Source organism: Helianthus annuus, chromosome 7 (assembly GCF_002127325.2).
Source record: "Helianthus annuus cultivar XRQ/B chromosome 7, HanXRQr2.0-SUNRISE, whole genome shotgun sequence".
Taxonomy (NCBI): Eukaryota; Viridiplantae; Streptophyta; class Magnoliopsida; order Asterales; family Asteraceae; genus Helianthus; species Helianthus annuus.
The window spans coordinates 142,110,883-142,121,669 of NC_035439.2; the positions used below are offsets into that span (position 1 = coordinate 142,110,883).

The following is a 10,787-nucleotide window of genomic DNA, read 5'->3' on the forward strand; positions in this document are numbered from 1 at the left end:
TGGGCAAAATGGACATTTATCCATCATTACAATTTATATTCATTAAAAGATAATTTAATTAATCCACATGTTTTCTTGTGTTTGGAACGCTTTAATAATTTTTCGGTTCTATATTTCAGATGTTTCTTTAATAATTTTCCGGTTTTATATTTTAGATGTTTTTGTATAGTGTCATCATCATAAATTTTAAAAGCACTAAATAATTATCAAGTGGTACATGATTTTTAGAAGTTTCTTCAATAATTTTTCGGTTTTATGTTTTAGATGTTTTTGTATGGTGTCATCATCATAAATTTTAAAAGCACTAAATAATTATCAAGTGGTACATGATAATTACACTCAACTTAAAAAATACACACCAAATGAAGCCATATTTTGCTATAAGAAATTAAGAATATTACAACCAGATATGCAACAAACATCTGCCAATCACCATGGAGAACCAACCGGAGACCACCGTTCGCCGGCACCGGAGAATAATAATGTTTCCATTGCCATTTCAAGGCCACATAAACCCTATGTTTCAGCTTGCAAATCTACTATACTCTAAAGGCTTCAGTATCACCATCCTTCACACCAACTTTAACGCACCCAAAATCTCTAATTATCCTCACTTCACTTTCAAATCCATCCTTGACAACGATCCTGAAAAAAGACGCTTTTTGTTGGCCGATTTTGCTCAGGATTTCATCCATACACAGGACCACGCAGATGCATTACGTCATGAACTGAAACTGTTGTTAGCTTCGGAAAAAGATGAGCCAGTATCGTGTTTGATCACAGATGCGCTTTGGCACTTCACACAATCGGTGGCCGATAGCCTTAACCTCCCCAGGCTGGTTTTGAGGACAACTAGCGTGCATAGTACTATTGTTTATTCTTCAATACCCCTTCTTCATGCCCGTGGTTACTTCACACTTGACGACAGCCGTAAGTGCGCTCATAATTGAACTTTTGGTCATTTTGGTGGTTTAGGGTTTTGAAGAGTGTGTAGGTTGTTTATCTGCTCATGATACAAGCAGACTTTAACCAAATATGACAAAATCCGCTCTTGATACAAGCAGACTTTACAAAGTTTGCTTGACCGCGGGTACTATGAGTGGACTTTGTTATATTGGTTAAAGTTCGCTTGTACTATGAGTGGACTTTGTTATATTGGTTAAAGTTCGCTTGTACTACTAATGGGCTACATAGAAGCACTTATGTTCTTAAAAACTTCCTACGAACACTCTTCAAAATCCCGGACTATCTAAAGGTCCAAAAAGATTTGCTCATTAATAGTCGCTTTTTTTTTCTTATTTGATCATGAACTTTAGCTTCTAATTTTGATTGTTTCTAAGATTCGGAAGAACAAGTGGTGGAATTTCCTTTACTAAAAGTGAAAGACGTTAAAAAGATTGGTATAAAGAGCACTAAAGACCTTTACGCAGAGTTGATTGGTAACATGGTGAAACAAACAAAAGCATCGTCAGGAATCATCTGGAACTCCTTCAAAGAACTCGAAGAAACCGAGCTCGATAGGGTTCCGGATGACTTCCCCGTACCACGTTTCCTGATTCTATTCCCTAAGTATTTTAAAGCTTCGTCGAGCAGCTTACAAGAACAAGATCAAACCATTTTTCCTTGGTTAGACCAGCAACCAACTAAGTCTGTAGTGTATGTTAGTTTTGGTAGCCTTAGTCAAGTGGAGGAGAAAGAGTTCTTGGAAATAGCTCATGGGTTGGTCTATAGCAAGCAACCTTTTTTATGGGTGGTCCGAATGGGGTTTGTTAAGAATTCAACATGGCTTGAATCATTGCCCGAAGGGTTCCCAGGTGAAAGGGGACGAGTTGTGGAATGGGCTCCTCAGCACGAAGTACTAGCTCATGAAGCAACGGGTGTGTTTTGGACACATAGTGGATGGAACTCAACGATGGAGAGCATTTGTGAAGGTGTTCCTATGATTTGTTCATCTTTTTGGGGTGATCAACCGCTAGATGCTAGATACATGAGTGATGTTTCAAGGGTGGGGGTGTATTTAGAGAATGGGTTGCAAAGAGAAGATATAGCAAGTGTCATTAGAAGAATACTGGTGGATGAAGAGGGGGAGGAGATTAGAGAAAGGGCACAGGTTTTAAAACAAAAGGCCGATGAATCTGTAATGAAAGGTGGCGCTTCTAGTGAATCAGTGGAGACACTCGTTGACTATATTTCTTCACTTTAAGTTTCTGTATTTAGAAATTTCACAATGGTGTTATTATTATTTCTTAAATAATGATAATAGTTCATAAGTATCCAATTTTAATCCGTGTATCATATTTAAAACGTTTGTATATTGATAATGTTGTGTTCTCCACCAGGGGCGGAACTATAGTGTTGTTAGGGGTTGCACGGGCTACGGCTCAACTCCGTCTTCGTAGTGTAATTTTTTTTGTTTTATACAAAGAATACCTCTTAATAAATACGAGGATGCCCCTGGAAAAAAATAGAATACTTGAATTTATTAAAATCCCTAACTTTTTAAGCCCAAACATTTTATAACCCCAAACTTTTATTGTTAATTAGCCCAAATGATATAGTTAGTCCAAATTAAGAATAGTTTAATTGAAAGGAGACGCATTTGATAAACTTAACCTAAGTCCTAAAGTCCAAAACAATAAAATATCCATTTTTTATTAAAAATGCGGCAATTGGAAAAGGAACCGGATGGTCGCTGACGCTGCTGCAAGGCTGGAGAAAAGTTGCACGTTGTTCTGATCGCCCCACACAGTTCTGATCACGTTGACCGGATTTACGCAATCGAATGGGTTCCATAATATTTGAACAATGCTATGGTTTTCGTGATCGAAAAAGAAACTTTTGATAATCTAAAAGATGACAAGGTGATTGAAAGATTTCAAGCTATAAAAAAAAGAAGAGAACAAATCTATTAGGTATTTGTTTTACTTTATTTATCATCGTTTTTTTATTATTGTATGATTGCCAGTAAATTTTTTTTTAGATACCTCTAAATTAATGGGCTAGCTCCGTCACTCTTCTCCACTCTACCAAATAAACCAATAAAGGATGTAAGATGTAAATGGCAAATGAACCTAAACGGACAAAAGCTAAACCTGAAACATTTGGTACCTCTAGTGGGACACGTCTTCGAGTATGGGACTAGGTACGTAATTAAATTAAAAAAATTTCACGGTTATGAAACAAGTATGATATAACGTGATATCCGATTCAATTACCCGAAATATACATACCCGTTTGCTTGAATCGTACCCGTAAATATTTTCTTTTGACCTTGGTTATAAATAAAATATATTCTACAAGTTAACTAAGTTTGAATTTTTTATATTTCTAGTATCCTTGTTACACCCTTTTATATACTTCATCAAAATTCTTTTCATTTTTATAAAAATTATCGTTACACCGAAACTAAGGTCCCAAAAATTCTGATATCTATAATATGAACTCATAACCACATTTCTTGTCAAAGAAACATCTCATAGAAATTCTTTAACTCTATCCATTCCCTACAAGAAACAGGCACCTTTAGCGACGACACGTGTCGTCGCTAAAAGTCCATTTTGTCGCCGCTGTTACCTTTTAGCGGCGACATGTCGTCGCTAAAGGGTCGCCGCTATAGATCGGCCGCTATTGGTCACCTGTCGTCGCTAAAAAGGGTGTGTCGTCGCTATTGTGAATGACTTTTAGCGGCGACATCTGTGACTTTTAGGGGCGACATATGTCGCCACTAAAAGTAAAAAAAAAAAAAAAAAAAAATAATTTACTGCTATTTACATTGTTACCTACATATAATTACATGCACTTTTTTTTTGAAGTTTTTCCTAAAAAAATAATTTACTGCTATTTACATATGTCGCCAAAAATTACATAGCGGTTTGTTTATATCACCATATTAAAACAGTAGTAACTAGTGCTTTCAACCCGCGTGTTGTTGAGCACAAAAAGGAATAACGGGATATAACGGATACATGCCTTGCTAGGTTTTAAAGCCAAATGAGCTACCAAAGCTTCATCGTATCCTGCATTGCGTGCAGCTTCAACAACAGCTACCAAAGCTGCACCATGGAATACAACCACAATCTCCTCTTTGCGTGTCTTCTGTGGATTCATGTAAAAAAACATGAAAAAAAAATTAATTTACTGTTATGCAGTCTTCTGTGGATCCATGTAAAAAACAGGAAAAAAAATTAATTTATGGACCAAAACATTCATAAGTATACAAAGAATTAAACAATAATTTTCACATTCAAACCTCCTACAATGCAGTCTTCTGTGGATTCATGTGGAACAGAAAGTGGTGCAGCTCGATAAAGACGCATTGTCTCTTTGATAATGGCTTGAAGATAGACCAAGTTGTTCATGTCTGACTCTTCAACTTTCCTATCTCTTCCATCATGGTTTTCAAGCTCCTGTTGGGCTATTTTTAAGACCACAGGGTGGTTGACTAGAAAAGCTAAAGCCCATTTTAGAGTCGCCGTTGTCGTGTAAGTACATGTCAATAATATAAACACATATATAGCCTGATCAGTAGGGTTGCAAATCATCTATGGATTCAAGATAATAATTCACTATCCTTGACAACAATAAAAGACATCATTTGACAGCAATAAAATAAACCAGCCTATTTGGACACGTTTTAAGTTCGCAGTTACACAAGAGTGACTCATTTTGATCCGTTGTATAATAAGAGTAGACATCAAGCAAACAAACATGGCTTAAATCATCTACTTTCTTAAATGACGTGTCATGATTGTGAGGGGTAGCATTAGTCACTAAAGGAAAAGAGGGGGGATACCAAAGTTATTGTGGCAGTTGTGTGAAGGTTATTACCTTCTCTCCTAAACCTGTCGTGTGGCGCTATACGAATGCGGAACTGCATGACTATAATTAAGCCATCAATAATGACAAACTAACCCTCAAATCTCCAGGTTCACCATCTATAATTGGTTCACCCTTCCTCATAAAAGACCACTTCCTGCCATGACAAAATCATCAGAACCATTTTTACCAATCAATTACAACCAGCAAGTTTATATATAAAAATAATAAAGTATCTTAACCATGAATTAACCGTTTACCTCCGCATCTTGCATTCCTTTCTCTATATCCACAGTTATAAAGTCCCCTTCGGCCATTCCCTTACATATTTTACATTAGGACACTGCTCACAGACCTGAACAATACCAGACACACGTATGTATAATGATTACCTATCACGAGATAAAAAAAATCCTAAGGTTCTTCATAACAGTATTTGTTTGAAAATACCTCCTCTGTCATCTATTGGACCATTCCGTGACCAACTGCCGGTGATAAAACTTCACTGCTTTCGCGTTTCCTCGCCCTAACTCATTCGCCACCCGGACACTTCATACATGTTAAAGTTACAATATAAGGTGTATCAGTCAAATATACAAATATAATTCACATTTTTCTATATATGTTAATACAAGAACATGTGTTGATACCAAATGGAGAATGCCGATATTGCTACCTCAGTGTTTGGCATGTATCCAGCAAGTAAGATCAGAACAGCATAGTACCATAGGTCCATAGCTCCAAGCTACACAAAAAGAGGGTTAAACAAGATGTTATTTAACTGCATTCCACATTAAATTTGTTGAAAAATAGCTGCAATCAAATAACATTTACTGTACGTCACAAAAGACTTACCAGAGGTATTGAGAGCTTTATGATAGGAACAAGATCCTTAAAAGCAGCAACTGTGAATCCTTTCCAAGAATCTGGACACCATCCTCCAAAAATGTATATAAATTCTCCGATCATAAGAAACCACGAAGAAATCGAGAGTGCAATCATGGCACCCGAGACTCCCATGTTCAGCTTATACACAAAAAGTATTGACAAAAGTATATGGATGACGAATTGAAAAGACGAAAGCATTAAAGCTCAATTGTCAAGCCATGTAACCAGGTTAAATAGTTCGACTTTTTAAGATGGCAGATCCATGTCAACCATTAAAGCTCAAGTGTCAAGCCATGTAACCAGGTTAAGCGACGTAATCCCTCACCTCACTCGACCACCACCTCAGCCTCCACCTTGCAAGGCCACATGGGACGGAAAAATACAAGTCAACTAGTTCTGCTATCTTAAATAGTGGAATCACCAGAAACATTGCAACCTATTTCATACACACCATAAACCATTATAAATTCATGAAAAAGACAAATAAAACCCTAATTTTCAAAAAAAAAACAAGCAAGTCGTAAACTAGGGCATCAATTCTCCATACAAAACAATGAAACCCGAATCAGATTCAATACACAACAAAACACATAATTCATCATGAGCAAACAAAAACCTTCACCTTAAAAGCAACCTAATAAAAAAAATACAGGGCACTAACCAAAACAAAATAAAGCACTAAAAATAATTCATAATTCACCTTAAAAATACATGAACCATCTAAAAATAAAATTCAGGAACAAAATAAAATACCCAAAAACCTACCTGAAAACCTAATTCAATAAACCAAAACCAAATAAAAACAAAACTAAAAAAAAACTAATTACAACAGTGCAAAAGCACTAACCAAATATATGACGGTGCTACCTCAAGCCAACCACCGTATACCTACAATTGCACACAATCCACACCTATAACAAAATCAATCCTCAGTTCAGTGACGAAAACAAGCACAACAAAAGGATATAAACAATCAACAAATAAAGATGAAAACAAGCACCGTAAAAAAGAGAAAAATGAAACAATCCTGCAGGTGCAGCGGCGGCTGTGGAGCAGCGAGGAGGTGACTGCAGGTTCTGGTGTTGGCGAGCTGTATCCGGAGGGTGGTGGTGGCCGGTTAACTGCAGATTGTTCTAGTGGTGGTGGCGTCGTAGGGTTTGGGGGAGGCAGGTGAACGATTTGGGGGGGAAATGGGAGAATGGTTGCCCGCTAAATGTTTTATTCACCTTTAAGGGATGATAAAAGCTGGGCCGTCGGATTGCTTTCAGATCAATGGTCAGGGAGTAATTCTCAAAAGTTGGACACGGATAGGCTTTTAGTGGCGACAATTTCGAAGTCGCCCCTAAAGATGTCGCCGGTATTGACCTATGTTTCTTGTAGTGATTTATAAGAGTTTCAAATATATATCCTTATGGGTGTGAATACTTGACTATAAAATTTCAAGTTAACATAAGCATGGTTTACCAATGGGGTGGTGGTCCATTGACAAATACAAAGCTTTTAAACACCTTGGGAGAGGGAGTCTTTGGGTTTAAGTCCCATAGACGGTAGGAAATAAAAGAAATTTGCCGTTTAAAAAAAACCATAAGCACGGTTTATAAGTTATGTTATATAAATTTACCTTTCATCATCATCGATAGGCATCATCGTTTTCCTTGATCACATGAGTTTTGGATCCTTTATTCAAAAGCGAGCCTTCAAACACCTTCACAGCATGACCTTTAGATTCCCCACACTGGAGTCCCACATGCGTACACCATAGAAATCCATTAAAAAATTATCCCATTGGAAGTACAGCCCCTTACAAATGTATCCAATGTTAGGAACTCAGCAACTACATCAGGATTTCATCAGCACTAGAGTTAACACATCCAAGGTTGATTCCAAGTTCCATGAGTTATAATTGTTGGAAGTTTTGAGTGTTTAAATGAAAGTCTCAAAGATGGTAAATAATTTGTCCCACATTGGTGTGCGAACAAAGTGAGTGGTTACTTATAAAGAATAGCCTTTGCTACTCCATTGTAACTGTTCCCCATGTTGATGAAGGGGAAATGGATGCTCAATCAGTGAGCGTTGTTCATGCTACGAATCATTCGGATTTCTTGTTCCGCAATTATATTATGAATGGTATGGTGGATACATGTAACACCCCAAAAACGGGTTTGGTAATCAAACCACGTTGATAGTGACGGCAGGTAAAATACCACTAGTGGTAAAAAAAATTAACCCGGTAATATTAAGATTTAAATAAATAAACTTGATGTTAATCAAAATGAGGATAAATACTTTGAGAAAAACAAAGTATATAGAAGGCACGGGCTAACGGGACTTAAAACAAAAACGGGGTATATCTTCCCCGAACCCACTAAGTAACTAGGAATATCAACCTAGTTAAATGAGTGTTGTTAAAATAATAATGAAACTTGAAATTGGTAACCCTTTTAACAACCTTTGAAACTAAAGGGACTAAAGGGGGCAAATATGAAAGATTGTGTCTAATTAAAAGAAATAAACACCAAAACACACACATGAATGTGTGTTTGGTCGTATATCATCAGGAGAAGAGAAGGGGTTCTCTTCAAGAACCCTAAACACTCAAAGTTCAACAAAATCAAAGAGAAATCGAGCCGGGAAATTGGGGCTTTTAATAAAATCATGATCACCAAGCTTAGAGGATCACAAGGTATGTTGAAATTTGATGTTTGGTGATATTTTGAATTCGTGATAAACATGCATGTACGAAATTCTTGTATGAATGTTGAATGTTATAGTGATATAGATGTGGAAATAAGTCTAGGAACAACCCCTAGATGCAAAACTTGTAGAATTGTGCCATAAACTAGTGATTAGTCAATTAATCAAGTATGAGCTAAGTGGGTTTTGATGATTTGACGAAATTGATGTTGTATTGGTGTTTATAAACATCATACAAACTCGTATGAATGAACTACTTGAACAAATTAGGGATTTTGTTAAGAGTTCATAAGTGATTAGAAGTGGGTCTTGACATAAGAGTTAAAGTCATGATTATGATGGCCAAAGTGTATACACGCTTATAATAACTGAAATTATATGTTGATTTGTTATTACTTGAGGTATGAAATGGATGACATGTTAGCTAATTCGGCGTCTCAAAAGAGGACGCTCACTAAATATTGATAATGTTTCTAATTGAGTCATGTGAACTTGATAGTGCATTCATATGTGTCAATTGGTGATTTGACTTTTAAAAAGTCAAACCGACCTATGATAGGGTTTAATAAGAAAAGTAGTAAAAAGATTCATAAGGTGTGAAGGTCATGATCTTGAATGACTAATCTAACCTCCTTGTGAAAATTATATGATAGTTTGACGCTTGACAAGCTAGGTGGAAGCTTGGAAAGGAAGTGGGTCAAACGGATCAAGTACGCGGGAAGGGCATAATCGGACGAGAGGTAAGTAAAGCTTACACCTATTTGTAGTATGCGTATTTATTTTATAGGTGATAAATACGACAACGGAATATACCTGAAATATGGGTCCGACATGAAACGAAATGAGTCGGAACGAATAAAACAATTAAAACCATGTATAATGGTGAAAAAGGGCGAAATGGTAATTTAGTCATGAAATGACATTGGTAAAACGAGTTTTTGAATGGCTACTTTATAAGTAAGCCTAACAAATAAAGAGAGTAAATTAATGAAATGGTGGATGAATACAAGTCTATGTTAAGCGCAAAATGTTTGGTTGTTTAGATCAAACGGGTCAAATGGTAAAGTTGATACCATTTGACAAACGATGACTAATAAATGCTTGTCAAGTCTTATATTCGCAGGATAAAATGGTTTATGAATTAGCGATGCTATGAATTAGCGATGCTATGAATTAGCGATGCTATGAATTAGCATATTACGGACGCAAGGTATTAAAACGGGTCAAAATGTTGACCCGAGCCAGGTACGTATAAATATGATTATACCTAACGTACAAATTTGGGCAAATAAGTAGCGAAGGTCCTTCATCGTAAATGAAAGGTAAAATGGACTAAAACGCCCTTGTAAGCTAAATTGAACAAACAGCCTTTAATGGTTGTTTGGAAATGAGTTTTATGATTAAATGAATGCTTACAATAAGTATAAGAAGGAGATAGATGTAGGTCTTTGGTCAAACGACTCTATGTGGGTCTTATCGTAAAATAACAATCCGAGGAGTAAGACTCGGATTATATAGATCACCACATTAAATCCACCACAAATATAGTTGTGGTGGAAGATCATTTGATAAGAAATGTGGAAATATGAAACTAGAAACGAATGAAAGCAATTCGTGCATAAAATATGCTTAAATATCCTTAACGGGTCAAAATAAGCATACGAGAGAAAATAGGTTTAAGAAGCTATATAAACCCGTGAATTGAACCTAATATGTTAGAAAATAATGAATTTAATAGGTTCAAGAGAAATAGGGGTCAAACAAACTTATTTGTTTAATAAATGCATGAATGGGTCAAAACTTTGTAAAAAGGTATTAAGCCGAAGGCTTAAAAGTCTCAAAATTCATTAAGCCGGATGTCGGATTTTAACTCCATATGATGGAGAATCAAATTACAAATACGTAGGAAGAAACGGTAGGTCAAACGGACTAGCGGATTAAGAGTTATGAAGGTTTTCGTTTTAGAAAACGACAAACTTGGAAAATCCTGCAGAGGCCACCGTAAGTTACGGTAACCACCGTAACTTACGGTAGCCTTAAAGTCTTTACGCCACACACCCACTGCTTTACGGTGGAAAAATCAACATTCAGGGGCTACCGTAAATTACGGTAGCCACCGTAATTTACGGTAGACCCTGTACAAAAATGTATTTTAATAAGTTTTGCTTCTCGGACTCGTTTAGACACGTTTTAAACCCTGTATGACTAAAGCATTTCATGTTTATGAAATGTAGGTACATTTTGGATGCCGGAAGACGATCAAGCTCAACGAAGAACTGAACACGATAAAGATACATGTTTCCGCACATTGCCTCGTCATAAATTTTAAACGACGAATCCGATCACGTTATGTTGAATAACTTATGATTTGTAAAAGTTTTTAATAAACC

The 10,787-nt window shown here is 36.4% G+C and overlaps 1 protein-coding gene and 1 long non-coding RNA gene across 5 annotated transcripts; one reads left to right on the forward strand and one right to left on the reverse strand.

The window, feature by feature from the left end:
• The first annotated feature begins 408 nt into the window (after window positions 1-408).
• On the forward strand, window positions 409-2,335 carry LOC110868887 (UDP-glycosyltransferase 76G1-like). The gene is made up of 2 exons (XM_022118152.2): window positions 409-930; window positions 1,341-2,335. Exons 1-2 carry the CDS (start codon window positions 435-437, stop codon window positions 2,201-2,203), a joined length of 1,359 nt encoding a protein of 452 aa, XP_021973844.1. The 5' UTR covers window positions 409-434; the 3' UTR covers window positions 2,204-2,335.
• A 1,411-nt stretch (window positions 2,336-3,746) lies between these two features.
• On the reverse strand, window positions 3,747-7,040 carry LOC110868886. 4 transcript variants are annotated; one of them, XR_002552855.2, is made up of 9 exons: window positions 6,704-7,035; window positions 6,551-6,614; window positions 6,029-6,139; window positions 5,671-5,741; window positions 5,492-5,560; window positions 5,266-5,364; window positions 5,076-5,170; window positions 4,250-4,972; window positions 3,749-4,095 (listed from the first exon to the last, which is right to left on the reverse strand). It is a non-coding gene; the product is annotated as an uncharacterized LOC110868886 (long non-coding RNA). The 4 variants fall into 4 exon arrangements; XR_002552854.2 differs by having other exon boundaries at window positions 3,747-4,095; window positions 5,466-5,560; window positions 5,671-6,139; window positions 6,704-7,040; XR_002552853.2 differs by having other exon boundaries at window positions 5,671-6,139; window positions 6,704-7,038.
• Between the last annotated feature and the right edge of the window lie 3,747 nt (window positions 7,041-10,787).

Excerpts from the sequence above, each read along its gene's own strand:
- LOC110868887 (XM_022118152.2), top strand. The coding sequence starts at position 435 with ATGGAGAACCAACCGGAGACCACCGTTCGCCGGCACCGGAGAATAATA. Across the intron at positions 931-1,340 it reads CTTCACACTTGACGACAGCC|ATTCGGAAGAACAAGTGGTG; the intron begins GTAAGTGCGCTC and ends ATTGTTTCTAAG.